General features: G+C 52.6%; 1 protein-coding gene across 3 annotated transcripts in view; it reads left to right on the forward strand.

Moving 5' to 3' along the window:
* Positions 1-27,651, forward strand: part of LOC144141324 (uncharacterized protein CG43867) — a 143,559-nt gene that overhangs the window by 71,684 nt on the left and 44,224 nt on the right. For 2 of the 3 annotated variants that reach the window (XM_077672895.1, XM_077672897.1), the window contains exons 16-21: positions 3,394-3,506; positions 5,265-5,486; positions 5,788-6,038; positions 10,490-10,670; positions 11,471-11,626; positions 16,986-17,036. In XM_077672895.1, the coding sequence (XP_077529021.1) occupies positions 3,394-3,506; positions 5,265-5,486; positions 5,788-6,038; positions 10,490-10,670; positions 11,471-11,626; positions 16,986-17,036 (974 nt within the window). The remainder of the gene's footprint in view (positions 1-3,393; positions 3,507-5,264; positions 5,487-5,787; positions 6,039-10,489; positions 10,671-11,470; positions 11,627-16,985; positions 17,037-27,651) is intronic. The other variant, XM_077672896.1, reaches the window with a different exon arrangement.

Here is a 27,651-nt window from a genome sequence, read left to right on the forward strand (position 1 = left end):
TTTCCTGGATAGCCCTGTTGTACCCGGACGTGACATACGGAAGGACTTCATCCCAAGTCTTATGTTCAACGTCGACGTACATAGCATATTCGCGATCATCTTGTTCAGACGTTCCATTAGTCCGTTCGTTCGGGGGTAGTACGCCAATGTTCTTCGGTGATCTGTGTTGCTGTAGCGTAAGATTCCTTGCATCAGCTCAGCAGTAAAGGCCATTCCGCAGTCCGTGATTAGGACTTCAGGGGCTCCATTTCGCAGCACAACTTGGTTTACGAAGAACTTCGCGACTTCTTCTGCAGTCCCCCTCGGAAGAGCGGCGGCCTCTGCGTAGCGCGTCATGTAGTCTGTTGCTACGACAATCCACTTGTTCTCGGATCGTGATGTAGGGAACGGGCCCAGAAAGTCCATTCCAGTCTGTTGGAAGGGCCTCGATGGGGCGGCGATCGGCTGCAGAAGTCTGGCGGGTCTCGGCGGCGGCGTTTTTTGTCACTGGCAGTCACAGCAGCAACAGCTGCGGACGTAGGGGGACACATCGGTTGTAAGGTACATCCAGTAGTACCTCGCCTTCATTTTTCCAATAGTGCATGCTGTGCCGAGATGTCCGGAAGATGGGTCGTCGTGGCGTGCTTCCAAAATTTCGTCACGAAGGTCTGCGGGAATCACAAGAAGATAACTTGTTTTCGTTCCGGGGCTGAAATTTTTCTTCACGAGGACGGAGTTTTTGAGACTGAATGCTGGTAAGTTCCGTTTGAATGCCCTAGGCACGGCGACATTGCGTCCTTCGAGGTAGTCGATCATGACGCGTAAGTCGGGGTCGGCACGCTGCTGGGCGGCTAGGTCGCTCTCTGTCACGACTCCGAAGAACACGATGTCTTTATCGGAGTCTTGTGGCGGTGGGTCGACGGGAGCGCGGGACAGGCAGTCGGCGTCGGAGTGTTCCTTGCCGGATTTATAGACGATTGTAACGTCGAACTCTTGCAGGCGCAAGCTCCACTGCCCAAGTCAGCCAGAGAAGTCCTTCAAATTGGCGAGCCAACACAGTGCTAGGTGGTCTATTACAACCTTGAATGGTCAACCATACACGTGTAGGCGAAATTTCGGAATGGCCCATGTTATTCGGAGGCACTCTTTTTCAGAGGCTGAGTAGTTTCTTCCTTGGAGAGACCACGGCTGGCAAAAGCGATTGGTTTTTCGCAACCGCTTTGCTTTTGGACGAGGACGGCACCCAACCCTACATCACTGGCGTCCAAGTGCATCTCCGTTTCGGCGTTTTTGTCGAAGTGAGTGAGCACGGGCGGGTTTTGCAGGCGTTGTTGCAGCTCGCAGAATGCTTCCTCCTGGGTTGCTGAAAGGGGTGCTATCTTTCGTCAAGCCTGTGAGTGGCTCTGCAATGCGTGCGAAGTTTGCGACAAAGCGCCAGTAGTATGCGCACAGACCGAGAAATCTTCGCACGCCCTTCTTGTCTTTCAGTCTTGGGAAGTTTGCTATGGCTGAAGTTTCTGCCGGGTCAGACAGGACTCCTGTGGCGTTGACGACGTGGCCCAAAAACTTCAGTTCCTCAAACACGAAGCGGCGCTTTTCAGGCTTCAGCGTTAACCCCCACGTGCGAATAGCCTCAAGTGCAGCGATGCCGCTTGCCATGCATTAGCTTGGTTGACCATGGTGCTAGTCGCGACGTCTTCCTTCTTGAGCTTCTACGGTAGTAAACTGAGCTCAGGTGGGAGGCCTTGCTGTCGGCGGCCAGTACGAGTGGGGCTTGCTTGGCGACTTGCAGGTGGTTTAGGGTGACTGTACCCAGCCCCTCGCCAGATGTCATGTAGCCACAGACGACGCAGCTGTCTTGAAGGAAAAAACAAGCTTATTGGAGCGAACTTGTGCTCCCCCTAACAACTCAAAGAATACACAGGTGGCGAAGCAGCATCAACAAAGTGACGTGCGCAGGCGAGTGTCGGCAAATCGTATGCCGCGGCGTGTTCTCCATGGGAATTTATCTTTGGGTGCAGGTGTTTCTCAAACTGTCGAATTACGTCCAGAACTTTGGAGATAAAAGAAGACTACACTAGGCTAGTCGCCTTAGGGCGAAACGTTCTCCCTATCAAATGAGATAACCTGTGCTGTATAAGAAAGAAAGAATGGGACATGCGCCGGGCGGTAAAAGCAAGAACATAAACAAACAAAGCCAATGCATGGTTCGCGGCAGTATGCTGCCGCCAGACACGCAGAACAATGCATTTCAGGCGCTTTCTAATACCGCTCGTTCTTCCTTTCGGTCATCAATAGACATGATTACTTTATTTTTAAGCTGTGCAGGGCTTTTGCCGGTCCTTGCATGAACACTGCGATGGGAATGCCAAGCAGACGTAGTCAGTAGCCAGTTGGGTGGTGTGTTTTGTCTTTTTTCTACCCTGGTTTTCCTCACAACCAATGGACGAAAGAAACCGGTTCAGGCGGGGAATTGAAAACGAAAAGACGTCCTTTTGAATGAGACCAAGGTGGATGCCATAGCACATGCAGTTGTTGAAAATGTGTTATTTTCACATCGAATGTTCCATTTTAGCAGTCATTGGTGATATAAACTGATATCGTGGCTAAACTTGTACTCCTGGGTCTTGATATTTGGCTGGCCGGAAGAAGAATGGTGCTACTTTCCGAAAATGGCGCTTTTAAAAAATCGATTTTTTCTTAACTCTGCTGTCCAGCATTACCAGAAAAAAATATCAAGCGCACGTGAGCATGTTGCCTCGTGAGGAGGAGTGCCCAGTAGCAAAAAAAACACCTAGCGCACGTGAGCATGCGCCTCGTGAGCTGGACCTTTGCGAGCACTCTGGCCAGCGCTCGTGCCGTGAGCCGTCGTGTTCTCTTCCTCTGGGGAGCACAGACGGCAAGTTCGTGAAGCTGTTACTCTTTTGATGGTGGAGTGAAGTTGTACGTTGTGTGTGCATGCACTGCTGCAGTGTGTAATGCGTCGCATGTTGGTAGTGGCCAGCAACCACTGGATACTGTTTTGGCTCAGGCTCAAGTTAGCTGTATCGCATTAACTGCATCACGAGTCAACACCGTTTCTACTGCTTTCCGTTTTTTGATCAAAGACTTATTTGAATGAGGCAACTGGGGCGAAGTTGGGTGTGGTCTTTGTGGTCCCTGTAATGGCAGCTGCTGAACCTGGCTGGGTGTGAGAGGAAGCCAGACGGGTGCAGTCTTGCGAGGAATTGCGTTGTCTTGTGAGTACCGTGTTGCAAGTTAAATGTAGGGCTGGTGATTTGGAGTCATTTCTTCCGTTTTCCGGAACGCGTGGCTTTTTCGATTGAAGTTTGCGTTAAAAGCGGCACGATAAGCGTTGTTCTTCCGATTGGAGCCAAGTTGTTCCAGGGCTGTCTCCCCCCCGCCCGTCCGCAGGGTGTGTGGTGTGGCGGCACCCGCTGCTGCTGTACGCCAAGGAGCCCCTGAGCCAGCCACTCACCAGCCTCGCCTCCGAGGAGCTCCAGGCACAGGCCGTCCGCCTCTTCAAGGTACGTCCACTGGCTCGGGGCGAGCTGTGTGCATACTCAACCACACACACGATCGAGACTTTGATGTTGTGGCTAAAAATATGTTTTCAGCTCCCGTCCCTCTGACAACGTGAGAAAGAAATTTTTCTCCCTTCAAGTATCGGGGGTTTTCGGCCGTGAGGCGGCTACATCCAGGCTGTGAGGCTCGCTGTAGCGGAGAGCATTTCCGCCTGCATTGGCCGTCGTGGCTGTGATTATCCTTGAGCTCGCATCCACATACCACAAACAACGGACGCAACTGCTGCTGGTGACCGGTGGCACCGCATCTAACGCCGAACTGTCCGTTACAAGCGAGATTGATGGCCTGATGTCGAGGATAACTTGTCCTCTGCAACCAACGATCTTCGACATCTGAGGCCCGTTATAAAAGAGTTCAAGTGAGATCGGGCGGCCATCCACGTGGGTGCATCCGTGCCTCTTGTAACAAGGCTCAGGGGTGGAGGGAAGTCTGGCACTGCAGTTTCGTGCCGTCATGGTTGCTGCCGTGGCAGCTGGAAGCATTCCTCTTGGACTTGGCTTGGCTAGCCATGTGGCACTCCTGAGGCTAAAGCCAACAGACAAGGGTAATAGCTTTTTTTTTTTTTTTCTGTGTGTGTATTCGTCTCTCAGGGAGCTTCTGAGCAATCCCTGACAAGTAAATCTTTAAGAGGTCCACTTCTAAGCAGTAATCTTTCAGCAATAGTACTGTTGACTGTGTGCAGCCCCAGGCAGTAGCTTCTGGGGTTGTTGGCGAACCGTGCGGTGGGACGGTGGGAGGTTTCTCTTGGTGACTCGCTGGCTCAAACGTGGCTCACCAGGCTCACTGGGGCCAGACTTCCTTCGAGTGTTGTTTCTTTGGATGAGTGCCCATAGACAGCGTGATGCCTTCAGCACACTGAAAGGGAGACGGGCGCAATAGAGAAAGAAGAGCTTAATTTAAGAAATTTCAGTGATGACAACAATGGAACAAGACTGACACGTGATTCTGCAACACAAAAGAACGCACTGGTGCTTTGGATTCATTTTTATTAGCTTGGATAAAAGGGCTGCAGCAGTGAAAGTTGCTCAGATTATGTGCCTCCAGTGAGTTGTGAACGAGTTGCACTCTCTGGATAGGAGTTGAATGATTGACAGCAGGATAAGACAGTGGCGAGGAACAGGATCGTGTGGGGACATGAAAATTGATGGAAGTTAGCAAATTGGGGGAGCCAACAGCACCATGAATAAGCTCGTGAAAAAAAAAAACGCATATTGAGGACTGTTCTTCTGTCACTCAGCCTGCTTAATGTGGTCAAGCGTTCTGTTGTGGGTGCAACGTATTCTCCTGAAATGGTAACAATCGTAATAAATTCGAACAAATTTCATCTGGACTTGTTCCAGAGACAGTGACAAGTATTGAGGAACACAGCTCCATACAACTGAACTGTACTTCATGGCCTCGCTACCTGTCCTTTCTTTCACTGTGGTGTCTATAACTCAGTGGTGCGCCAGTGTACACCCCCAAGTCGATTAAGGAAACCACCGTGCAGATCTGACACTTTGTGGTTGCACTGAGGATCGGGACTGTTCTGGTGGGTGGCATGGCTGACTGCTGGGGTGACCAGCGGGAGGGCAGGAATTTCCAAACTAGCCAGACTGGCCAGAATTTCCAGACTGGCCTTGTGAGCTGGTGCCTGGAGATCCCTGCCCCCAAGCGCAGCGGTGGATACCAAGCAGCCTGTTCTGGTGGTGGCCACGCAGTCGGTGCAGCTGTTCATGGGTGTCCCGCTGGAGTCGTCGGGCATCGACTACCACGTGGCGCTGGCGCAGAACGCGCTGGCCCAGTGCCTGTCGTGCCCTGCGCTGCAGAACGAGCTCTTCTGCCAGCTCATCAAGCAGACCTCCCCGCACCACCACCCGGGCGCCGCAGCACCGGGGGCCCTGGGAGGGGGCCTCTCCCAGCACCGGCTCGGGGGCGTCCAGGTGAGCCAGTTCCTTCGTCCCGCTGGAGCCGTTCGGCCCCCATTTGGTGGCAGCCTCGAGTGAGCAGGGGTAGTGAGGCCCGGTTTGCAGCCTGGGTTGAGCCTGGGAAGTCGAGGGCAGTGGCAAGTGGCCAAAAGAAAATGACCACATGCCTTCTGTGAGAGGAAAGGGGAGCACGTTCTTTTGAAATGCGTGCTAGGTAAAGCAGCAAGGGAGGGGCAGCCAGTGTCTGCCAGTGCACACTTTGTGCCCCGTTCGCGGGAAGGAGCAGGCGTGAGTGGAGCTTGTTGTGCGCGTGCAGCAGCTGCTGCTGTGCGCCACCCAGTCGCTGTTCCTGTGCGACTCCTCCTCGGAGAAGGGCTCCCCGACCGTGGACAAGGCCCCCCTGCCCCCGGCCCCTCCCTCGCCCCCCAGCCAGCCCCCGCAGCAGCCCGCCGACTGGGTGCTGGTGCAGGGCTGGCAGCTGCTCTCACTCGCCGTCGCCCTCTTCCCGCCCCGGAACCGCACCCGCTGGCTCCTGCGCAGGCACCTGCTCCGCCACTCCGACTCCAGGTGCGTGCAGGGGCCGGGGGGGGTGGCAGAAGACTGCCTTGTCCCGATTAAGTGCCACCGCACTGGGAACAAAATATGCCTGAATGCCAACCACATCGCACCCGGTCATTAATTGTTTATCATCACGGAAACGAACACCGCTTACAAGCAGAGGCACAGTCTTTATTTCAACTTTTTGTTTCGTTTTGTTTTCACATCAGACGTTGCTGCAATCTTACAAACTGCGAACATGTCTTTAACTTTGTGTTTGTGTCTTAAAAAATTAGCAGTGGCTTAGCTCGGCTATGCCAGGATATACGTAGTGTAAGCTAAGGTTCACCTGGTTATTCTTAGGTTTCCTGGTTGTCTAGGACTAGCTGATTATCCTGCTTACTGCTGCTAAAACAATTTCCAATCCAGTCCAGTCCAGTCCAGTCACTGTTCCTCGCGCATGCGCAGCACGGCTCTCCAGGAGCCATGCGAAACGGCTATCAAGCGGCTTCGGCGCAGCTTCAGACTTGGCTACTGCACTACGGAGGCGCACAGCTGGGCACGTGCCGGCGCCAGTGCGTTTGCTGCGGCTATGACGTCATGCTTCTGGAATGCACAGACCGGCGAATGTGCAGACCCAATTCTCTACACACCCGTACACCAATTGGATTGGATTTACAATCTAGTCCAGTGGTTCTGAAATGGGGCTCTGCGGACCCCAGGGGGTCTGCGATAGCATTTCAGGGGTCCGCGAAGCTTCCCGCCAAACGTTTCACCCGCCATTTTTCTCTCGATTTTGCCAGCATTTGCTTGCAAAGCAAAAAGGTGGATCGGCCGGATTAAATGTACATTTAGCTTCTCCGCGTGGCACATATTTTGACATCTGCATTTTGTCCAACACGCCAGCTATGAAAGACAAAGAAAAGAAACCCACAAAAGGCAGCATATAGGTGTCTAGAAGACTTACAGATTCAAGTACAAATTGTTTGACATTATGGCACAGATCAACATACGCTCCATCGTGGGGTCCCCCATCACTATCACAAGCCCAAAAGGGGTCCCCGGGGCAGTCATGGCTGAGAACCACTGATCTAGTCCAATAGAGTCCAATTTAATCCAATCCAAATCTAATTTAATCCAATGCTCTTCGTGCTTGCGCAGCACGGCCCTTCAAGGTCCACGCGAAACTGCTCAACCTCGGCCAGTGTAGCTTGCGCTACAAAAAGCCCGTCTCGGCTTCTTACTGTCTCGATGAAAGGGTGCCACAGGAAGGGAAGAAGCCCGGCTGGTACGAGCAAGACAGCGTGAGGAGAACATCAGCGCGGTGTTCCTTCACCCCAGCTTGCTTTTGCAGTGCCGAAGGCAGTTGCTTATCAGTACAACGTTTGGGTAGTGGAAACCTCCGGTGTCACGGCTCACTATCTCCAGATGTTCAAAAAGGGAAACCCAGAAGAAAATGTCCTAGCAAGCTGAGATGGTTTTTAAATTCCCAGCCGGGACCAGCTAGGAGCTGGTACCCGCTGGAACCAGCTGGTCTCAGCTGGTGTTAGCTGGGACCAGCTACTCCCAGCTGGGACCAGCTCGGAGTAGCTGGTCACAGCTGGGAATTGGCAGCATCTGTCTGATATGACTGCATTCAGTTGAAACTGTTCCAAGGAAACTACCATATTTACTCGCATAATGATCGCGCTCGCGTAATGATTGCACCCCTGAAGTTTGTTGTCAAAATATGACTTTTTTTTATTTCCCACGCAATGATTGCACCCTGAACTTGCCGCAGCCTTACGTCGTATGTGTGCCAAGTCTAGACGCCGATGGTCGTGCTTACGTTAGTTTCCTCCTCTTTCAAAGCAGACATGGCTACGTTATTGCTGCGGACATAATGATATTAGCGATATCGGCAAGCGTGAGTTCATTATTGGTGCGGAAGAAACTCTCCCTAAATGCACATAATGTACTCGCAAAACATATAAAAAAACGCGGTCGGCTTGCTGTGTCGGCAGCCGTGTCTTCATGTCCCACACTGTGACAGCAGCAGCCACTTATTGGTCGACCTGTTCTCACTTCACAGCAAATTCGTTCCTGAGTTAGTTTGCAAAGGCTGGTCTTCTATATTCAACGACATTGTGTTTTGTCTTCACGGCCCCTGCAATTAACTTTGCTCAAAGACATTGAACGGGGCATAACAATGAATAGTGAAACCTTGGCATAGCCAAGTAGTGAGAAGCAGCACTTGACCGCTTTATAATGGAATTCTGTTGCATTGAAAACTTGCACCTGTAGTGCAGAAACACCAGCAGTGCACTTTCCAGTGGGGAGGATGCTGTCTGAAAGGAGTCGTTGTGTGCCTGCTTGGCCACGAGAGGAGCTGGCCTCACACTGAGCTGTCAGGTGCACAGAGACCGCATCGTGTTCCCCTGTGGAGCGTGCGCAGGGCATCAGTCAGTTGTTGCTTTGATCTTGGCATCCTCTGCGTTGCTGCCTGGGTCCTCTTCCAGATGCACGACAGAGTCGTCCTGTACTTGTTCAGTAACAGCGTTGCAAGGAGCCCTCCAAACATGGATGGCCTGATTGTATTCCCCACCATAGCCAAGCACCCAGGCAGCTGATGCCCTTCTGCATGTACTGGGGCCCTGTCATGTTCTTCAGAGGCAATTAAGAACCACATTGCTCTTCTGATAAACTTCCATTAAAAGACGCTGTGTTTGCACACTTCTGCTCGCCTTCTAGCAATCAAAAGGGGAAAATTAGCGTTATCTGCTGCTTCCGCACCGCTTTTAGCTGTGGTCGTCCGCACTCTGCGGTGAGCAGCGTCAACAGCACTATTGGCAGTTTAAAAATTCCTAAATAAACCTACTCAGACCGTAGAAAGAAAGCTGAGGAATAGTACTGCCACGAAAAGGTGTCGCAACAACTATTAGGTTTATAAAAGAATGTCTCCGTGGAAAAAGGGTCAGTCAGTACTGAGAGGGCACTGCCGTTGACTGGTGTGCTGTCTGCCCGAGGCTTTCGTGGCGGAAGGGGCCTCACTGGAGACCTCAGATGGCAGACCAACCAAATATCCAGGGACAGTAAAAAAAGACAACAATAGTATGGGTACTACTGTTAACAGAAAAATGAAGCCCCAAGGGATTTATTTTGTCAGCAATTATTTCGTAGCTGTTGCTTTTGGCTTGAAGAGTGGAGAGAAGCCGTGCTAAGCCAAGTAGGGAACGACCGCTGTGCTGTGAGGGTGCCCCAAACGGAACACGATTGCAGCGACAGGTTTCCCTCGAGTACACATCAGTGTGGAAGGCACTGCTTTAAGACTGAAAAACAAACAGGTGACGTGTGAACCAGAGTTACCGGATGTAGAAGTTGCAAAACTCTCCATAGGCCCCATGCATCAAAAAGCAGTGCTGCGATTGGTACACTGTTTTGGATTTTTTTTTTTTCTGTTGGTGACAAAATAAACCATGCAGTGTGCTTCGCCGCTCGACGACCTGGGCGAAAAATGGTATTTGGATGCTTCTGTGGATTTGTCGTGCCAAAGGAGCCCGTGTGTTCAACCACGCAAGTGTTTTATATGCACTCGAAGCAAGAGTAGTAAAAAGAAATACGACTGTCTGGTCAGCAAGATCCGGCGTCGCCTGGGCATTGTCGTCTGCTGTGCGTCATCTGCAGTCTTTTGGCGGCAAAAAAAAGAGTTCAAACTTAGCCTCTATGGCTTTACACATGCTTGAAAGGATCATTTAGAGCCGCTGCTGGATTAGTTTTGGCATACACTGTACTGTAGGCTGAGTGACGACTGCAAGATTAGTATTTCTGGTTGGACCTACATTGCGCCACAATGCCCGCACGAGGCAGTTGCGCTGATGCAGAAAGAAACACAGCATAAAAGCTGGGGTTAAGAAAGCAATGAATAACTTATGGAAGTACAAAAATAATGAATTATGCACCTTTAAAATAAACAGCGCAAGTAGACGAGGACGAGAAGTGGACAGGACACAGTGCAGTTTCCTGTGTCCTGTGTCCACAGTGCAGTTTCGCTGTGTCCTGTCCACTTCTCATCCTCGTCTGCTTGCGCTGTTCAAAAGAATGTCGTACCAACACGCCCAAGCTTCTACCTTTAAAATAAAGTTTAACCTTAAATTGCCAGTTTGCTTAATTAGTGTGTGTTTTGAATACTAGTGCATGCGGTGGCCGTGGTGACGCCACTGTAAGCACGATCAATAGTTTGGGGGGGTCCAGGTATGAGCCATTTTTTGAGGCTGACGTCTGCAACTGCCTATATCGGAAAACTCTGGCGCGAAGTAGCAACTAATGTGTTTGCTTAAAACCCACTCTGATGCACGTGGAACGTCTCTGACTGGGCGAATCTCAGTGACGAGGGGAAGGAGCAAACTGCTGCCAGCCATTGCAGGGGGCACGGGATGCCGCAGACAAGGGTGCAGCTTGTGCAGCCGGAGTGCTCAGGAGGCCTTGGCTGTTGTTGGGGGCAGGAGCGAGCCGGGCCAGTACGCGTCGTTCTGCGGCCGCGCCCTGGAGCGGGCCCTGCGGGCGGGCTGCCCGCGGGAGTGCCGGCCCTCGCGCACCGAGGTGCTGAGCATCCTGCAGCGGAACCCCTTCCACCACTCCCTGCCGCACTCCATGCCCGTCCACTTCCTCAACGGCGCCTACCAGGTGCGTGGCTCCCCCCCCGGGGCCTGCTGCCCGACTCCCACGTCGTGCACGCATCTCCAGCACGTCTCGGTCTGCGCTCGGGGCTGTGGTGGTGGTGGGGAGGGTGTGCTTGGTGGGTGCACTCTTGCAGGGCTTCAAATCCCACTCCCGCCTTTTCCTTCTCGTTTGAGGGGTGGGGGAGTAGCTATCTCTAGCCACAAACCCGCACTTTCTGTTCTTGTGGGCGCCGATCGTGTGCCGGTGGGGGGTCTGGGGCTACATTGTAGGACTTTCAAGTGCCAAATATTTTCACGGGGGACAGAGACATGCGCTACTTCCAACTGAAATTTTATTCTTCGAAACGGCCTTATGTATACATATATGCTGCAGTGCTAACAAAATAAGACTAAAAAAAGATTGCCTGCACAGTGTGCAGGTGCGCACACACGTTCCCCACCCCCAGAAAGGCCAGCCTTTTTTGCTGCCAAAGACGCGGAGGTCGTGCTGACGCAGTCTTCGCCCCCACGACGCATCTCGGCTACCTCTTGCGCAGCTGCCTGGATATTTGGTGCTTGAAGATCCCACGATGGAGTTCCAACTAGCGCGAACCCACCTGTCACTAAACTGGGGCCAGAGCCACACCCAAGGCCCAGTACGGGCTCCCTCCCTGCTTTGCTTTTGTAAAAGTTCTGCGTGAAAGTAAAGCAGGCCAGTTGGCTTTGTAATTCCTGCTGGCAGCCACCTGAAATATTTGCCCGGCTTTGCGCGTGCCCGTGAAGGTGACGGTCAGGCAGCAGCGTTCGCACCTTGGCTGTGTGCAGGTGGTGGGCTTTGACGGGTCCACCACGGTGGACGAGTTCATCGGGACACTGACCCAGGAGGCCGGCCTGCGGGACCCGAGCCAGTCCGGCTTTGCCCTGTACAGCGACGACCCCATCGACAAGGGCGTCCACCACTGCCTCAGCCTCTCCACCCAGGTGGGCCGCTGCACTTCTGAGTACCTGCAGGGGGCCCCGTTTAGCTGGGAGGGACGAGCCCTCGGTGTTGCATGTTGTGGGGTGGGGAACACCCGAACACGCTGCAAGCGACGAAGGCACGGTGGTGGCTCTGCAGGCTCATTATTAGCCTCCATTGGGACAGTCAGTGGAACGGTTCCGCCCTCTTGTGGGGGCACAGTGCTAACTACAGGGGTCGGCTGCTCCTCAGGTGCGTCTGGCTCCACAGGGACAGAACTCGAGCCTTCAGGGGTAGACGTTGGCATGGGTCGTCTTTCAGGCTGCATTCCTTCCAGTTTGGCACCTGCAGTTTGGGTGGGCATGACAGTCCGGCGACGGAGTTAGTCCACATGCCTGCGCCGTACTCGGCCATCAGGGCCCGTGACCTCACAAGATATTGGTCTGGTTGCACAGGAGATCACTGCTGGCATCCATGGAGGCCCCTGAGCATAGTTACGTGATTCCTTACGTCCTTCGCTTACAGGTGCCTGCATGCCGACTTGCACGAGAGGCGTGCCGTATGGGGCTTCAGCATCCGCGTAAGCCCAGCGCAGGGGGGTTCATCACATGGCATCACCTTACGTAGGGTGCTCGCGAAATCCGGAACTTTCCGGAATTCTCGTTGCCGCGCAAGCCACATTTGTGGTTGCGTAGGGGCCGTGGAGAAGGGGGACCAGAGCCGCTCCTGTGGCTGTGGAAAATGCTGTTGATGCAGAGCATCGCGGGACATGACCACAAAGGTCGGCCAACAGCATCAAGTCCGCCTACTCGTAATTCTGTGCCATGTTTCTTCTCGAAGCTAGCGAACCTCGAAATCAGTTGAAGATGAGTCCTACATTCGGGCGCCAAAAATGTGGGTACAGTTAAACCCCTTTATAAGAAACACCTACCGGGGAGCAGTTTCTGTCTCTTATAAGAGATGTCTCTTATAAGCAGGGTACTATTTTTCCACTAACTGATTAACCCATAGTTCAATGTGGGCACCGTATGACTAAAATAAGCTCAAAAGAACACTACAGCATGTTTCAAAAGATTTATTCTAATTAATGTTTGGCCCCAGAATTTATGAAACTTTGTTTGCTTCACGACTGTATTTACACTGTTTTTTACAACTGATTCTACAAGCTTTTTTTCCTTTCCTTGTTTGTGGAAGATGAATCGTAGATGTTGAGTTCACAAGCCTGATGAATAGCCAGAGCGCACAGCTTCCGCTGTGTGCTTAGGCTATTCATTACACTTGCAGGACTGAACATCTGCAGTGCTTCTTGATAGGGAGCTACGCGAGTGGGTGAGCCCGCATGTGCGATCGCACTCCATTCAATGGATGGCAGTAAGCTTCAACCACTTCTGTCAGTTGCATTTCCATTGGCAGGGCTTCTCATTGTCATTTCATAGCTGACTGAACCACTGTGTGTTTGCTGAAGTTATAATAAATAGCGACTGCAGGCGTCTGTCGTCCACCTGTGTTTCCACAATAAAAGCAACTGCAATTAGTGACTGGTGGCACTACATCTGAAGTTAAAATGTCTGTTACAAGTGAGATTGTTGATTAAAGTTCAAGGATGACTTGTCTCTTATAACCAACTGTCTTCATCCAATGTCTGTTATAAGAGAGGTCAATTTAATGGGAAAGATAGGGCAGCCAACCATTTGGGTGAATAGTGTCTCTTAAAGCCATTTGTCCCTTACATCAGTGTCTCTTATAACGAGGTTCAACTGTACCAGGGTTCTTACGGCGACCTAGCTCGATACTCGCGCCTCGGCCGCAAGACTAGCTCCACTGAACGGATCCACGGATCGCCACTAGCTCCACGGATCGCCAATTGGCGTAGCGGCAGCGAACAGCAAGGAACACACAAGACACACAAATCGCCAACACCGCCGTTTATTGCACCGCAATAAGGAATGTCAGGCACGTCACTCTATCACCACCAAGACCACCTTGGTAAGGACAGGAGATACAGGCACAAAGGCAGACAAAAGAAGGCCAAAAAGGAGCAACACGTACCTACGGCTGCTCCTGATTCTGGCTGGTACCCAAAAATACCCTTCCTCCGTCGTCCGCACCAGACCAGCCCGTGAGGGTCTCAGCTGCGCCCCAGGTCTCACGGGCACCCTCTCAGGGCGGGAAGCGCGCGGCCGTAGGGGAGAGAGGGACCTCCCCCCCTTGCCTCTGCAGTGGGCCAAGGGAGAGAGGGAAAATGGCAAACCTCCGTAATTCCCACAATACCTAATTATGGGATATCTGGCGTCTAGCTGCGGACATCCTCGCTGGATGTCTTCATCGGTATCGCTGCTCAGGTCATCCATACGTTCATGTATCCAGTCGTCCTCAGTGCCGTCCATGGCATTGAAAATCCTGGTCACCTTAAAACTCCTTACAATAATGTCCAGGCACACCGCACGTCATGCGCTTAAAACCCTGGAGCAGACCAGCTCCTCAGTCGTCCGGTCGGCCTCTTCTCATGGTGGCCCGCTGCCATCCATTCAGAGTGCAGGCGTCTGAATTCTGCCTTAAACGGCCTATTAATAGACACATCCAGTGGTTGCAGCATGCTTGTTAAACTGCCGGGGATGACTGCCATATGTGTGCGAGCTTCTGCAAGACGAGCCTTCACGTGCTTTGTCAGGTGGCCGTGAAGGCTGTCAATACGAGCAATGCCTTGCATCGCAGCAGGCCTCCCGGCCGGTCAGCCCGCACCCAGAGTTCATCCGGCTGTTTTCCTGCACTCTGTTTTCCATGTGGGAAGCTCTCCTTGGGTAGCGTCTTTCGCTTAAACACTGCGTACGGGGGAGCTTCCTTCCGTCCGCTGTAACAGATAGCATTACAGTGCAACGCTGATGCTCGGCAAGGACACTCTTCGCTGCGGTTTGGTTGACCGTCGTGTTCACCAAAGAATCAAATCACACAGGCGTTTGGTCCACTTTTCCTATCTGGGATAAGTGGTGCTCGTACTCTGCTCGCAGTGTGTTAACAAAGCGGTGAAACTTGATCACTTTGTCATCGTACTCGTGTGGAAGACTTTGGCCGAGTGTTGTCCGACAGCGAATGCTGAGTTGTTGTCGCTTCGTAAATCTCCGAAGCCACCCCTCGCTTGCCTTGAAATCTGTAGCTGAAATGTTTATGTGGCGTGCGACTGCAAGGGCCTTGATGCGGAGCGTCTCGGTTGACAACTCGTCTTTCCTGATGCCCATGACGTATTTCGTGAGCTCCTTCTCGAGCGTTGGAAATTTGCAAGGCTTGCCGCAGAATGGTTGCCTAGTCTTGTTTGTTGCAGCCAGCTCTTCCTTTTGGTCGCACCACCGACACACACACTTGTCGTCCATGTGCAAGTTCCGGCATTCTGTTCGGCGTATGCGACAACTGGAAGTTTGAACACAGCATCGTGTGCGTTGTTTCTTTTCCATCGCAAGCGGTTGTGCTGGACAGTCAGAATGAACGGCGGCACACAGTATCAGTGGCACCGATGATAAAAGCAACAAGGTCTCCCAGATAGCGCCGCACGCCCCAAGCTCACAGATAGTGCCGCGGGACAGCTATTGCCATCTGGTGGCTCCCGTGAAATGCATTGCATGCCGTATGCGGGACGCAATGACGTGGCCGTTTGCTGGCAAGATTTTTTTTTGTTGTTGTTCAGCATTTGAACTGCCAAGTCGGGGGGAGCGGCCTTTGCACGAGCGTGGCCCTTAGTCAAGTGTATACAGTATTCTCAAAACTTTGTTAATGTCAGATGCATGGAAATAGGACCAAGACCATTTTCAAACAAACAAGAAATCAAGTTGGTGACGAGGTGACACCCTTTCCATATGAAACAATATTGCCCGACACGGCGTACGACGAAAAGAGCCAATGGGTGATTTGGTCGAAACAGCAGCCCTTCTTGCCAGCATCCATGGCTGCTGCTTCGGCTTGGTTGAAGAGGCTAGCAAGCCGTCAAACTTCCCCGGGATGGCACCAGGCTCCAGAAGCAGCTTGTCACGCCCAAGTGGCACCTTTTCACCATTCACAACAAATTCATTTGCACGGATGATGTCACACACTCTCACATACTTCACCTCGAAGCTGAAATATCCCGTTTCTGGGCTTGGAACGGTGCACTTTCATTTCTCTTGCAGCTCCCCGTCGCCCGGTGAACAGAGCAAGGAAACTTTCTGCTGAACCCTTGTACACGAAACCAGCATATGTTCGGCATCGTTGTTGCAGTACTTAAGTCGCATCACAATAGCGCAAGATGCACATTACATTTCTTTCCCGCACAAAACAAACACAACTCGTCATGTCTCCGTCGTTCGAGCCAGTGCAACGCCGTCCGAGGAGTAACCTCAGTCAGATGGTGGCGCCACCGCGTGGCAGCCAAACGTAACGTATGAAGCTCTCCCAATGAGTTAAGGAGCAGTGTCGCGACCAGTAAAGCATTGAAGGACTCTGGCCACGCTCAGAAGACCCCGTTTCGCGGGCACTGCTGTGTGCACCTGGTGGTGACTTCAGTCCGCAAGCGTCCCGGGACGTAGCCCAAGACGCTTGCTGATGCCTGCACAGACTGGTCCTCACTACGTACGGTCTGCACACGCGCATAGCGCGCTTTGTGCTAGCTTCACGATGACGTGGCGTTTTGAGTGCTTGAGAAGCACTGCACAGGCTATTCCCTGGACTGCACGGAGGTCTGAGGAATGAAGCAGTCGTCCGACAATGTTTCAGGCAGCCCTAATGAGTAATACGAGAGGAAACAAGTTATGGCCTGAGTGAAACAATGTTGTGTGCTTAATTTCTTTTGCATTTCCCGGCTACAAGGTAAGGAGGGGGCCGACCAGGCACTGGGACAGCGTGAGTGAGGAGGGTGCCAGGCTGCTGCACCTAGTGCAGGCGGTCGCTGCGCACTCTGAGCGCTGGGAAAACTGAGCTTCCACTGGACACACGCGGTTGATCGGTGGCCCCTTGGTGCCTCCACAGTGTGCAATGGCTGGTGTTCGTGTTTTATTTCTGACCCGTGCCTTTCTTGTCAGGGGTTGTGGAAGGGGCCAAGCGAACACCGGGGGGCCAGTGCTTGAGCACACTGTGAAGTATCGCAGGATGCCCCATGGCAGGACTACGGCTCCCTTGTGCAGTCGTCCGCTGCCCACCCTGAAAGCAGCTCTGTGCAGTGGGTTGTGCGTAGCCTTGCATAGCTGACAACCTCATTTCTGGAATCGAGAGCCCCCGTTCCCCAGCAGCCCCCAGAGGGCCCCTGGGAGTGTGTGGGAGAGCAGGCCGAGGGGGTGGCGAGGCACCTTTCACTGGCATTCTTCGTACTCGGGGGACCTAGCCCAGAGCCCTCCCCTCTCTCTCTCTCTCTCTGTGCAGAGGGGCGACTGTCTCCTGGCAGACGAGGCCTACCACTGCGGGGCCCTCAAGGTGAGCGCTTGGTGGCCAGCTCTGTTCACTTTGAGAGGGGAACTAGCCGTTCGCAACTCATGCACACCCATCCCGGCCACCAGAGACGTTTCTTCAACAAGAGTCTCCTATTCGTGCTCTGCTCTCGTGATATTTCTCACTTTTCCTTTGTTCTTTGACGTTCAAACATGACACTGCAAAATCTTCCCCCTGGGATTTTATTAACTTCTAGAGGCGTATTTATTTATTTAGTTAGTTCAATACCGTCAATGCCCGGAGGGCGTTACAGAAGGGAGTGGCTAAGTTTGCAAGTATACACAACAATTGTACGCGGGGAGATTAGTCAAGTTGCACAAGAAACGCGGTTTGTATATAGAAAATAATAACGTTTCCAGAAATTATACAGAGCTAATACCAATGTACAGGCTCAATGAATTAAATACAGAGTGAGCATATGAACCACTGCAATGCAATTAAAACCACCTACCAAATAAAATCATCACAGAAGACCACAATACAAGCAGAAGAAAAAGCAAAGCGAACATACGAACACACGAAAAATAAACCCAACCACCAAAGGGAAATCAGCATAAAAGATAGGAAACTGAAAACTTGTTCGATAAATATACAATGCGTGAGCATGAGTGAGTGCGAGTCGTGACGACGAGTGGCGAGCGTGAGTGCGAGTGAGTGCGTTAGGATAAATATATTTTTTTGAGTGAGTGAGTGGCATCCAGTTCTGCCGAGCTATGCCGCGCCTATTCAAAATCGATCAATATGATCGATACTTTGGGAGCGCCTTTTCATAGCGTTCCAGGCGTTTCTCGAACAAGTTGTGGGAATCGTGGAGAACCGCGACCTGCGATCCCGAGCCAGCGCGCGCTTCGGGAGAGACGCTTGTGCGCTGAAACCGGTCCGGCGCTCCGCTGGTTCGTCGGCGTCCCCCGAGAGATGGCGCCACCGATGTGTGCGGGGATAGGCGCGCGGGCGGCGCGAGCATGCGCGCACGGGAGAAGAAAAAGTCTCGTCGGAGACCCGGTCGGGGCGAGATCGGCGGAACGCGGCGGTGATGGATACTTGTGTCTCAGGTGGGAGCTTTGTTTGTCGCGCGCCGTGAGTGCCTGCCTCCCGTTCGCGGTCACGACCCGGACGGCGTGATTCGTGAACGCCGTCGAGCCCTGTGCTCGCATGCTTTGGGATTCCCCAAATAAACGGCTGTGCTTCGGCACTACTGTCTACTGTGTTCTCGTATCGGCGAACCTCGCTGGGCTGCCGTAGGCATGGGAGCCCGCGTGGTTGACACGCCGGGAGCTAGCGTGGTGGCTTACGCCAGGACTGGCTAAGTCGCCCCGAGGACCCACACGTATATCCCACATGGCGCCCGAACGTGGGTCTCGTATTCAGACGAATTCGAGGTTGCTAGCTCCCCGAGAAATGCGTTGCTGCAGTCGTAGCCCGCTGCCCTTTGTCCGGAAGACTTCGGACGAAACGCCTCGCGCCAGTCGGTTGCAGGCAGACAGTTATGATGCCCGATACAGCCGTGACGGCAAATGCGTAAACCTTCCTACACGCACCAGGCGGTGAGTCAGTAGGATACCTCCGAGCACCGCAGTCGCGGCCCGCTTGCGAGACGGGAGGTGCGTAGGCCTTGTTCCAACATGGCGGCGGGTCGCCTTCCTCGTAGCGCCGTCCCCGCGCAGTCGCGCCGGCGGCGCCGGTTGAAGTTTCCCCCAGGCGCGGCGGACACTACCGAGCGAGGGTGCGGTGTTTGGGAGTTCGCAAGCCGCACGATGAGCCCGCCGCTACTGCGCTTCGAGTCCGAGGCGGAGTGTTTGCCGATTTGACGCCTGACAAAGAGCGAGGGGGATCGCTGAAGAATCAGTCTCCTCTCGCTGCGGGGGGAAGCGGGAGCAATGGGACCGTTGTCTCCGCGCTTCCGGAGTGCGTGCGTCTCGATGCCGTGAAGTCTCCGCTTGAGATTGCGTTTAGGCAGTAAGAGCTTCGCGCGGCTCGGCAGCGGGCTCGTTGGTCGCGAGAGATCGCCAGTCTTAGTAAGAGACGGACTCTCAGGCGACCTATACCGGTGATGTGCGCCCGTAAGCCGCTGGTATTGCGGTTGGCGCTGGCTCTACGGCAGCTTGTATTGCTGCGAGTGAGTTGCAGGAGCCCGCCTGCTTGATGCTGACGCTGCTTTGCCGACCAACGCACCAGTCCGAAATAGCTCGGACGGGCGTTTCGATGCCGACAAGCCGTAATAGTCAGGCGAGCTGCCTCCAGGCGGGGGTGGCGGCTGGAGCACAGTTGCCGGACTCGTGATTCCGCGAGCAAGCGAACGTGCAAGGGGGAGTCCCCTCGGGCATCTTTGTTACCCTATTTGGCGAGATCGTCGATAAGGTTTCCGGCCAGTCACAGGAGATTGCGGAGTCCCGCTGCTCCCCACTTCAAGTTCGGGAATCGTTTAAACTGGACGGTGAGAGCGAGACCTGCAGCATACGGATACCACCGGGAGCCACGCCAGTCACCACTGCCACGGACAGCGAGGATGGCCTGCTGAACCACCGGCGGGGCCGAGCGCGGTTCGTGGAGCTGCTACTCCAGTTGCTGCTCCGGCCTGCCGGGCGGCAGCCAACCGTTCGGGAGGACCTGCGGCCGAAGCGGCCACGGAACCCAGGAGGCGGCGGGATCTGGCGCCTACGCGAGCGGCGCGAGCCTTCGGGCAGCCGCAGTGGGCGCGGCCGTTCCTGTTGCCGCCTCGAGCTGGGAGTGGGGGTCGCATCATGGCGCGACCCCGGCGTTCGTCGGCTGCGGCTGCAGCTACCCCCGGGCCTGCCAACCTGCTGTGCTGCCCAACCGCGAGAGACTTGGAACCATTGCAATGTGTTTGCGGGTTTGTGAGGCGAGCATCGCGACGGCGGCATCGTGTGGCTAACTTTGGTGTGGAGTGGCGTTCGGTGGCTGTTTTGCTGACTTGAGACGTGACGAGTGTGGTGCACCGTGGCGTCACTCGAGCTCAAGTGGCGTCCAGTTTTAGGGGGGAGGAGTGTGGGAATCGTGGAGAACCGCGACCTGCGATCCCGAGCCAGCGCGCGCTTCGGGAGAGACGCTTGTGCGCTGAAACCGGTCCGGCGCTCCGCTGGTTCGTCGGCGTCCCCCGAGAGATGGCGCCACCGATGTGTGCGGGGATAGGCGCGCGGGCGGCGCGAGCATGCGCGCACGGGAGAAGAAAAAGTCTCGTCGGAGACCCGGTCGGGGCGAGATCGGCGGAACGCGGCGGTGATGGATACTTGTGTCTCAGGTGGGAGCTTTGTTTGTCGCGCGCCGTGAGTGCCTGCCTCCCGTTCGCGGTCACGACCCGGACGGCGTGATTCGTGAACGCCGTCGAGCCCTGTGCTCGCATGCTTTGGGATTCCCCAAATAAACGGCTGTGCTTCGGCACTACTGTCTACTGTGTTCTCGTATCGGCGAACCTCGCTGGGCTGCCGTAGGCATGGGAGCCCGCGTGGTTGACACGCCGGGAGCTAGCGTGGTGGCTTACGCCAGGACTGGCTAAGTCGCCCCGAGGACCCACACGTATATCCCACAAAGTAAAGCTGTTCGGAGTTATATCAGAAAATGGCCTTTCAAAATCAGTTTTGTTTTCATTTTTGCAACGGAAACGTGATTTTTGAAACGCTTTTGAATTACCTGGGTGTGGAAAAGGGGCGTGGTCATCGCGGGTCATGGCTACCAACGAAGAATGCGTGCAACTCGTAATTACTCTGCACCAGCGCTTGTTTTTTGCTATCAGGGCGTGAATGGTGAACCAGCAAACGATTTTCAATCGTCAGGTTCGCGCTCTGACAGTAATAATCCCAGAAATCGGCTGGAAACGTCAAGCAGTGCCTGATTGCAAAGCTACCTATTTTAGGCAGTTTTATTGCCTTTGCGCACGTTGTTCTAAGTACTGTGGTAGTTCTACTTACCCCAGGACCATTCGCAAACAGTTTACAACAGTTTCGGTTTCGTTTCTGCATCGCGAAATTCATATTTAGCACTACTACGCAGTTACCCAACTTCAAGCCTACCTGCCATGGCGCCTGGAGCGTCCGTGACTGATCCTCGAACAAAGCACGCCACTCCTGATTTCCCCCACCCTAACCCGATTTCTGCGATAAGAACTTCTGAGGCAAGTCAAAAGATCACACCCAGTCGCCAGATATCTGTTCCGACGAGGACAGCGCTTCAAACCGGCCTTACACACTGCCAACTGTTTGCCTGCCGGTTTCGTTTCCATGAAAGGGTATATCCGGGTGTCTAATGTTGCTGCTTAGTTGAACTGTCCATTTGGACGGAGTCTCCGATAAGTTTTTGCACTGTTTCATTTGAAAACCGTTAGGTGGCGCTGCAATAGAGGAGGCTCGTTGTGCTGATCTTTTTCATCGTGCAACTGCTACTTGGCCAAAGACTGCAGGGCACGATTCAAGCGCATCGTACCTCATTTCTGTGACCAAGGCTACAATTGCGAGTAAGAAGATTATCGTAAAGCTCAGCTTTATGTTTTCAGAGATAACTGACCGTGAACGTCAACAAGCATCAACCACGGCGTTTCCTTTTCAACTTCATGCATGGTTTTGTTCGCATCGTGCGCTTGTCCCAAATATTGTGCTAGCTGTAAATGCAAAGTCAGTCATTGACAAGATGTTTTTACGTTGTGTGGGGGCAAATTGGTGCCTCTGATAATGACAGACCGCCAGATTTATTGCAGGGAACCACCCGAAATTGCACATTTTGAATTGGAGGTTGGGCTTCACCACATGACACGAGCACCGTGCGTGCTAACATTTTTTTTTTATATCTGACAAACTGTTCTGTGCAAGTCGACACTTTTTCTAGGGCGTGTTTTTGAAATGTTTCCCTACAAAATGTACATTGTACTTTTTTCTACTACCGGTGGTTTGATATACACAACTCCTTTTTTATCATTTTTTTCGACAACTTAACAAAAATTTTGATTTTTATTTTTTTTTTACAACTATGATATATCAAAACATTTAAAAAACTGGTGTTATTGGAAAGGCCGTTAAATAATCTGCATTTTGTGTTCCTGTAATTAGTGCCTAACCAAGTTTTTGAGCAGGAAAAAAATGTTTTCTTGGACCCCTAAAAATTGGTCGATTTTTTGGCGGTAGCGAGAGTTAAGGATGAGTTTCATAGATGTTACACTTGACATGCGAGAGTAGTTGGCCAAGATAAAACGTGCGCTGCGGTTTTGAACGGATTCTAAAGCGTTAGTAAGATAATCGAATCCCGGGCGCCATACTGCACAGACATATTCTAGTTTGGAACGGATGAGTGTTTTGTAAAGCATCAATTTCAGTTCAGAATGGGCAGTAGAAAAGTTACATCGGAGGTACCCAAGGGTCCTATATAGCATTGTTTTAATTACAGTGGAATCTCGGTCATACGAATCTCAAGGGGCGGCAAAAATATTCGTATCACCCGAAAATTCGTATCATCAGAAAACGAGAAGAAATGGATTAGTGCCGCGCATGTGACAGGCGGTGGCAACATGACGTCGGCTGTTGCCGTGAAGAGGTGCAAGTAGCGTCAGCGACCGCTTGTAACCTTTTGTTAAAACGCAGCTCAAGGTGTAAACTAAATTGCTCATGCGGGGAAGAGCTCACAAAGTGGGAGAAAACTGCGCTATAAAATATCATCCACGCCAAATATGCGCCGCGGAGGTGGCCCAGCCAGCTGCTGCGAGCGCTTCGAAATTGCCGCCATGAGGCACACGTCTCCCCATTGGCGCAAGTCATGAGGCTCCTCCCACTGCCGTTCGCGGCAACGTTGGCGGCAACCAAGGCTGAGCACGGCCGGGCTAGGGCGGCGGCACGCGCTGTGTCGACATCAACGCGCGCACGCCGCCGCTCTAGCCCGGCCGTGGGCAGAGGTACCACCGCAGCAGAGGCTGGCGCTGGGGTGCCGGCCCGAATCGTAAACGCGGGAGTCAAAAGAACGTGTGCTCACCTTTGACGCGATGTGCGCACGCAAACTGCATGCCCCCGCAACCATCGCCTCCTGTAAAAAATACAGGAAGCGATGCCGCGACTGATGCTACCTAGCTCGGAAAATGACGCCCGACGCGCGCGGCAGTGGGAGGAGCCTGCCGACTTACGCCAATGGCGAGGTGCGCTCTTCATGGCGGCAGTTTCTCCGGTGGCCCTGCCAGAGATGTTTAGTCCTAACACCCCAGCAGATATTGAATGGGCGCTTTCACTAGCGGCGCGGACAACGTTTTATAGTATCGTTTTCACCTACATTATAAGCTCCTTTACCGCTCAAGCAACTTCGTGCATGCCTTGAGTGATATTTTAAAGAGCGCTTAGAAGCGGTCGCTCGAGCTCCCGACACCACTTCGCGGCCAAAGCCGCCGCCGTTGCCGCTGCCGGCCGCGGCGCGTGCAGGTGGTTATGCGGCAGGGTCAACGCGCCTGTGGCGTGCGCGGCGCGTTTTCGCGAGCAAAAAACGGCCCATGCGGTTCACACTCCATGCTTTTGTGCCCGCGCGCAATCAAGGCCGCGCGGCCACACCAACACTCCCACCTCCCGTCCACGCCGCAGTCGTCTGCTCGCGGCTCGCGTGTTCGTATCACCCGCACCGGAGTGGTAAATGCGTACGGATCATCCGAATTTTTTTACATTTTACACAATACATTTTCGCCGGGGAATTTTAAAAATTCATATCACAACGAAATTCGTATAAACCGAATTCGTATCACCGAGATTCCACTGTATGTAATTCACATGCGTTTCGTTTCCCAAGATAAGTTATGAGTTATGTGGACTCCTAGATACTTACCGTAAAATCCCGAGAGATGCCCCACCCGCGAAAGATAACCCACCCCTACTTTTGGCACGATTTTCCATGTTTTCAAAAGCACCAAAAGATAACCCGCCCCTGACAATAGCATCATACCAGCCGGGGATGACGCCCACGGAAACGAGGTTAGCTAGCGTGGGTAGGTTGCGATAACAGGTCACAGGAACCTGAAACCCGGCTGCGATAACAGGTCACAGGATCTAAAACTAACATGTGCACGTTTATGTTGGCAATGCAAGCCCGCACACATGTAGAACCGTAGTGAAATCCCGAACCCGAAATGCGACCACCACGCATCCTTGAACATTCCGGTCATTCGTCTTTTGTCGCGAAGCAGGAGTGGAAGGATGCGCCAAAGCTTCACCGTAGCGAAGAAAGTGGAAGTTGTCGGATGGCACCGAAAGGCCGGCAGCAAAGTGAGTAAGAACACACACCAATTTGGGCTGGATCGTAAGCAAGTAAGGCAGTGGAACTCTACGTAGGAGACACTCCTTCAGGAGTGCCAGGGCAAAGGAAAGTTTAGGCGATCTTTGAACAGTGGTCGACCTGTGTTTTCCGAAGAGATCGACGACGGACTTTTTGAATTTGGTGCGGTATATCAACAGCCCTCGATGGATCAGAAGACGGAGAGCTTCAGGAGCGGCTCGCTTCGGCGATCCCTCCTTCTGCTGCCCTGCCAACCACGTCGAACTCCGTGCGTGAGGAGGTGGTCGACCTTTTGTTTGACAGTGAGAGCGACTGTTCGTTCGACGGTATTGACGACGAATGAATGCAGTGCTAATAAACGCGTGTTCGTTCTTTGGCTGCGATACATTTCTCAACTTTTTTTACTGCACACCGAAAGTTAGCCCACGTCATATTTTTAAATGCAGAGCATTTCAGTAACTCACGATGTCACCCGCGTTGACGTCCGTCGTAATCCGCACCCCGCCCCCTACACTATATATAAAAAAAATACTATCCGACGCCTGGTTTCGATCCCTCGACCCTGCGGGCGGAACGCAATGTACATGGTGCTCTACCCACTGCGCCACAAAGCCGACACAAAATGGGAGGCTACGAACGCGCCTTATATCCTTGACTCATTCAAACTACGTCAACGCTGATCCAACGCATTCACTACCACCAACTCCCCAAACACTAAACGTTAACACAATACACCCACCCCCTATGCGACGCATTTACTCGAGTCCCCCTCGCGGGGAGATGGGACCGCCAAAAACAACGCGTTGTGGACTGCGCAGTAAGGTGCCGGCACGTGCGAGAACCGCTCGCGCTGTTCGTTCCAGGCAGGGGGCATGCGAGCACTGCGAAGGCGGGAAATTTGAACTGCTTTGGACAAACCTCCGTTCAATTCATCAAGAGAGAAGTGAGACGGGGAGGCGAAGAGCGTGATGGGTTGTAGCAGTAAGTGGATAACGGTGCCACAGGCCGTTATAGCAAATCACTGCTCTGCATTTACGACAGCTTTCACGTTGAGTGGAACGGCTTTAATTTTTTACTCGATTTGGTCTCGATCTTAGGTGGGCTATCTGTCGAGATTTTACGGTATATGTTTTAGTCTCTTCAAGTTGGCGGCCTTTAATAGTGTAAATGGATGCTTCAGGGGGTTCAGACGCCGGGAAATTCCCATTGTTTCCCATTTATTAATGTTTAGACGCATTTTCTAATTAGTACACCAGTTAGACACACTGTTTAGGTCACACTGTAGCAGTGACGAGTCAGAATTTTGAAGAAATGGTTCGATACAGTACACACTCATCCGCAAACAATCTGATGGAAGAGTTAATTGAGCTGGGTAGATCATTGATATAAACTAGAAACGGAAGGGGCCCGAATACAGATCCCTGAGGCACGCCTGATGTGACTGAACAGAAAGAAGAGTCAAAATCATTAGCGGTTACAAATCGTGTTCTATTGAACAAAAAATTTCCAATCCAAGCTACAATATTAGAGTCCAGATTTAACTTTCGAAGCTTCATGCAAAGTAACTGATGACAGCCAAGATTGAACACTTCGGAGAACAGAAGATCCATTATCTAGAGCAGAGAAAAGGTCATGTGGGAAGGAAATGAGCTGGGTCTCGCAAGAAAATGATTTCCTAAAGCCGTGTTGGCACGAAGAAAAAAAAAGAGATGTTTTCCAGGAACTTAACCAGGTGGGAATAAATTATGGGTTCGAAAAACTTACAGGGGATGCTAGTTAATGAAATTGGACAGTAATTTAATGGGTTGCATGTGTCGCCAAACTTGAATAATGGTACCCCCTTGCCAATCTTCCAATCGTCAGGTAAGGTGTCAGGTAAGGTGGGTGAAAATCTGGGCAAAAATTATGGGTGAATATTAGGGGTGTGCGAATATTCGAAAATTCGAATATTCGATTCGAATTTTTTGGTATTCGATTCGATTCGAACGACACTTTTATTGTTCGAAATATTCGAACCACCCAAAACTAAAAAAAAAAAAAATTCAGAGCGTGTCTGTATCGGTGTTTATTTACAGTGGACTCTCGATGATACGATTCTGGGGGTGCGAATTTCGGGATGATACGAATTTCCGAGAAGTCCCGGCGAAATTGCATCGTTTGCAATGGGAAAAATTTCGGCTGTTACGAACGGACCTGCGCGGCCCGGGGCCGGCGGAAGATACGAACGAGCCGGTGAGGCACCCGACTGCCGAACGAACAAGTGACGGCTCTCGCTCCCCTGTTTGTCACTCTTTCTCCAGAAACGGCCGGGCTGTTGTTTTCTGCTCGCGAAAACGCTCTGCGCACGCCCAACGCGCTGACACCGCCGCGAAACCACCCCCACGCTGCGCGCGGCGCGGCCGGCGGCGTCAACATGGCGTCGGCTCCAGCCGCAAAGTGGCGCGGGCGCTCGAGCGACCGCTTCTAACCGCTCTTTAAAATGCGGCTCAAGGGAGACACGAAGTGGCTTGTGCGGTAAAGGAGCTGATAATGCTTGCGAAAACGGCACTATAAAACATCATCCGCGCCGCTAGTGAAAGCGCCCATAAAATATTTGTCGGGGTGCTAAGCCTAACCATCTCCGGCGGAGCCAAGCCGGCTGTCTCGATCTCATCGCAAGTAGTCAGGCTCCTCCATTGTGCCGCGCGCGTCGTGCGTCATTTTCTGACCGAGGTAGGCGCTACCGCGGGAGCAAAATCGTCGATGTGGGCGTGAAAATACAGCGCTCGCAGAGCCGAGGCGAGCGAATCGCGTGCAAAAACGCACCATGCGGTTCACGCTTGGCTGTTGCGGCGTGTAGTGAGCTTGGTACAGCGAGTGAGGAGACGAGCGCGAAGCTTTACGTGCTCAAGAACGGACTGCTTTGCGACACGGGGGTTACAAAATAAAAAAAAGCAGAAAAAATCACGATTTTCTTCACGCGAAAGTACGAAAAGAAATAAACGAAAACTTTTTTCAGCGCTAAATGTTTTGGTCTGCGTTGGTTCATACGAATTTCGGATGATACGAATATTTTTCGCAGTCCCGCGAGATTAGTATCATCAAGATTTTACTGTATCAGCGCGCGGCAATGTGCACGGGCTCGGGCATGCCAGCCACTAGTGTCTCAAGTGAGTGGCTGTTTTCGGTATCTGGTAAAGTGGTGACGAGCAGGAGGTTGTCACTGCTCCCCGAACATGTCGAGCAGTTAACCTTTCTCCATGTTAACATTTAAGTGAGTGCAGACCTTAACCTGTTGAGTGCAATGGTATTGTGTATACGTAATTCCTAATTTTACTTTGTGTGATTTGTTGTGCAATAAAGTTGCAGTTTT

This window comes from Haemaphysalis longicornis, unplaced genomic scaffold (assembly GCF_048455015.1).
Source record: "Haemaphysalis longicornis isolate Haplotype H1 unplaced genomic scaffold, Haemaphysalis longicornis Haplotype H1 scaffold_6, whole genome shotgun sequence".
Classification (NCBI taxonomy): domain Eukaryota; kingdom Metazoa; phylum Arthropoda; class Arachnida; order Ixodida; family Ixodidae; genus Haemaphysalis; species Haemaphysalis longicornis.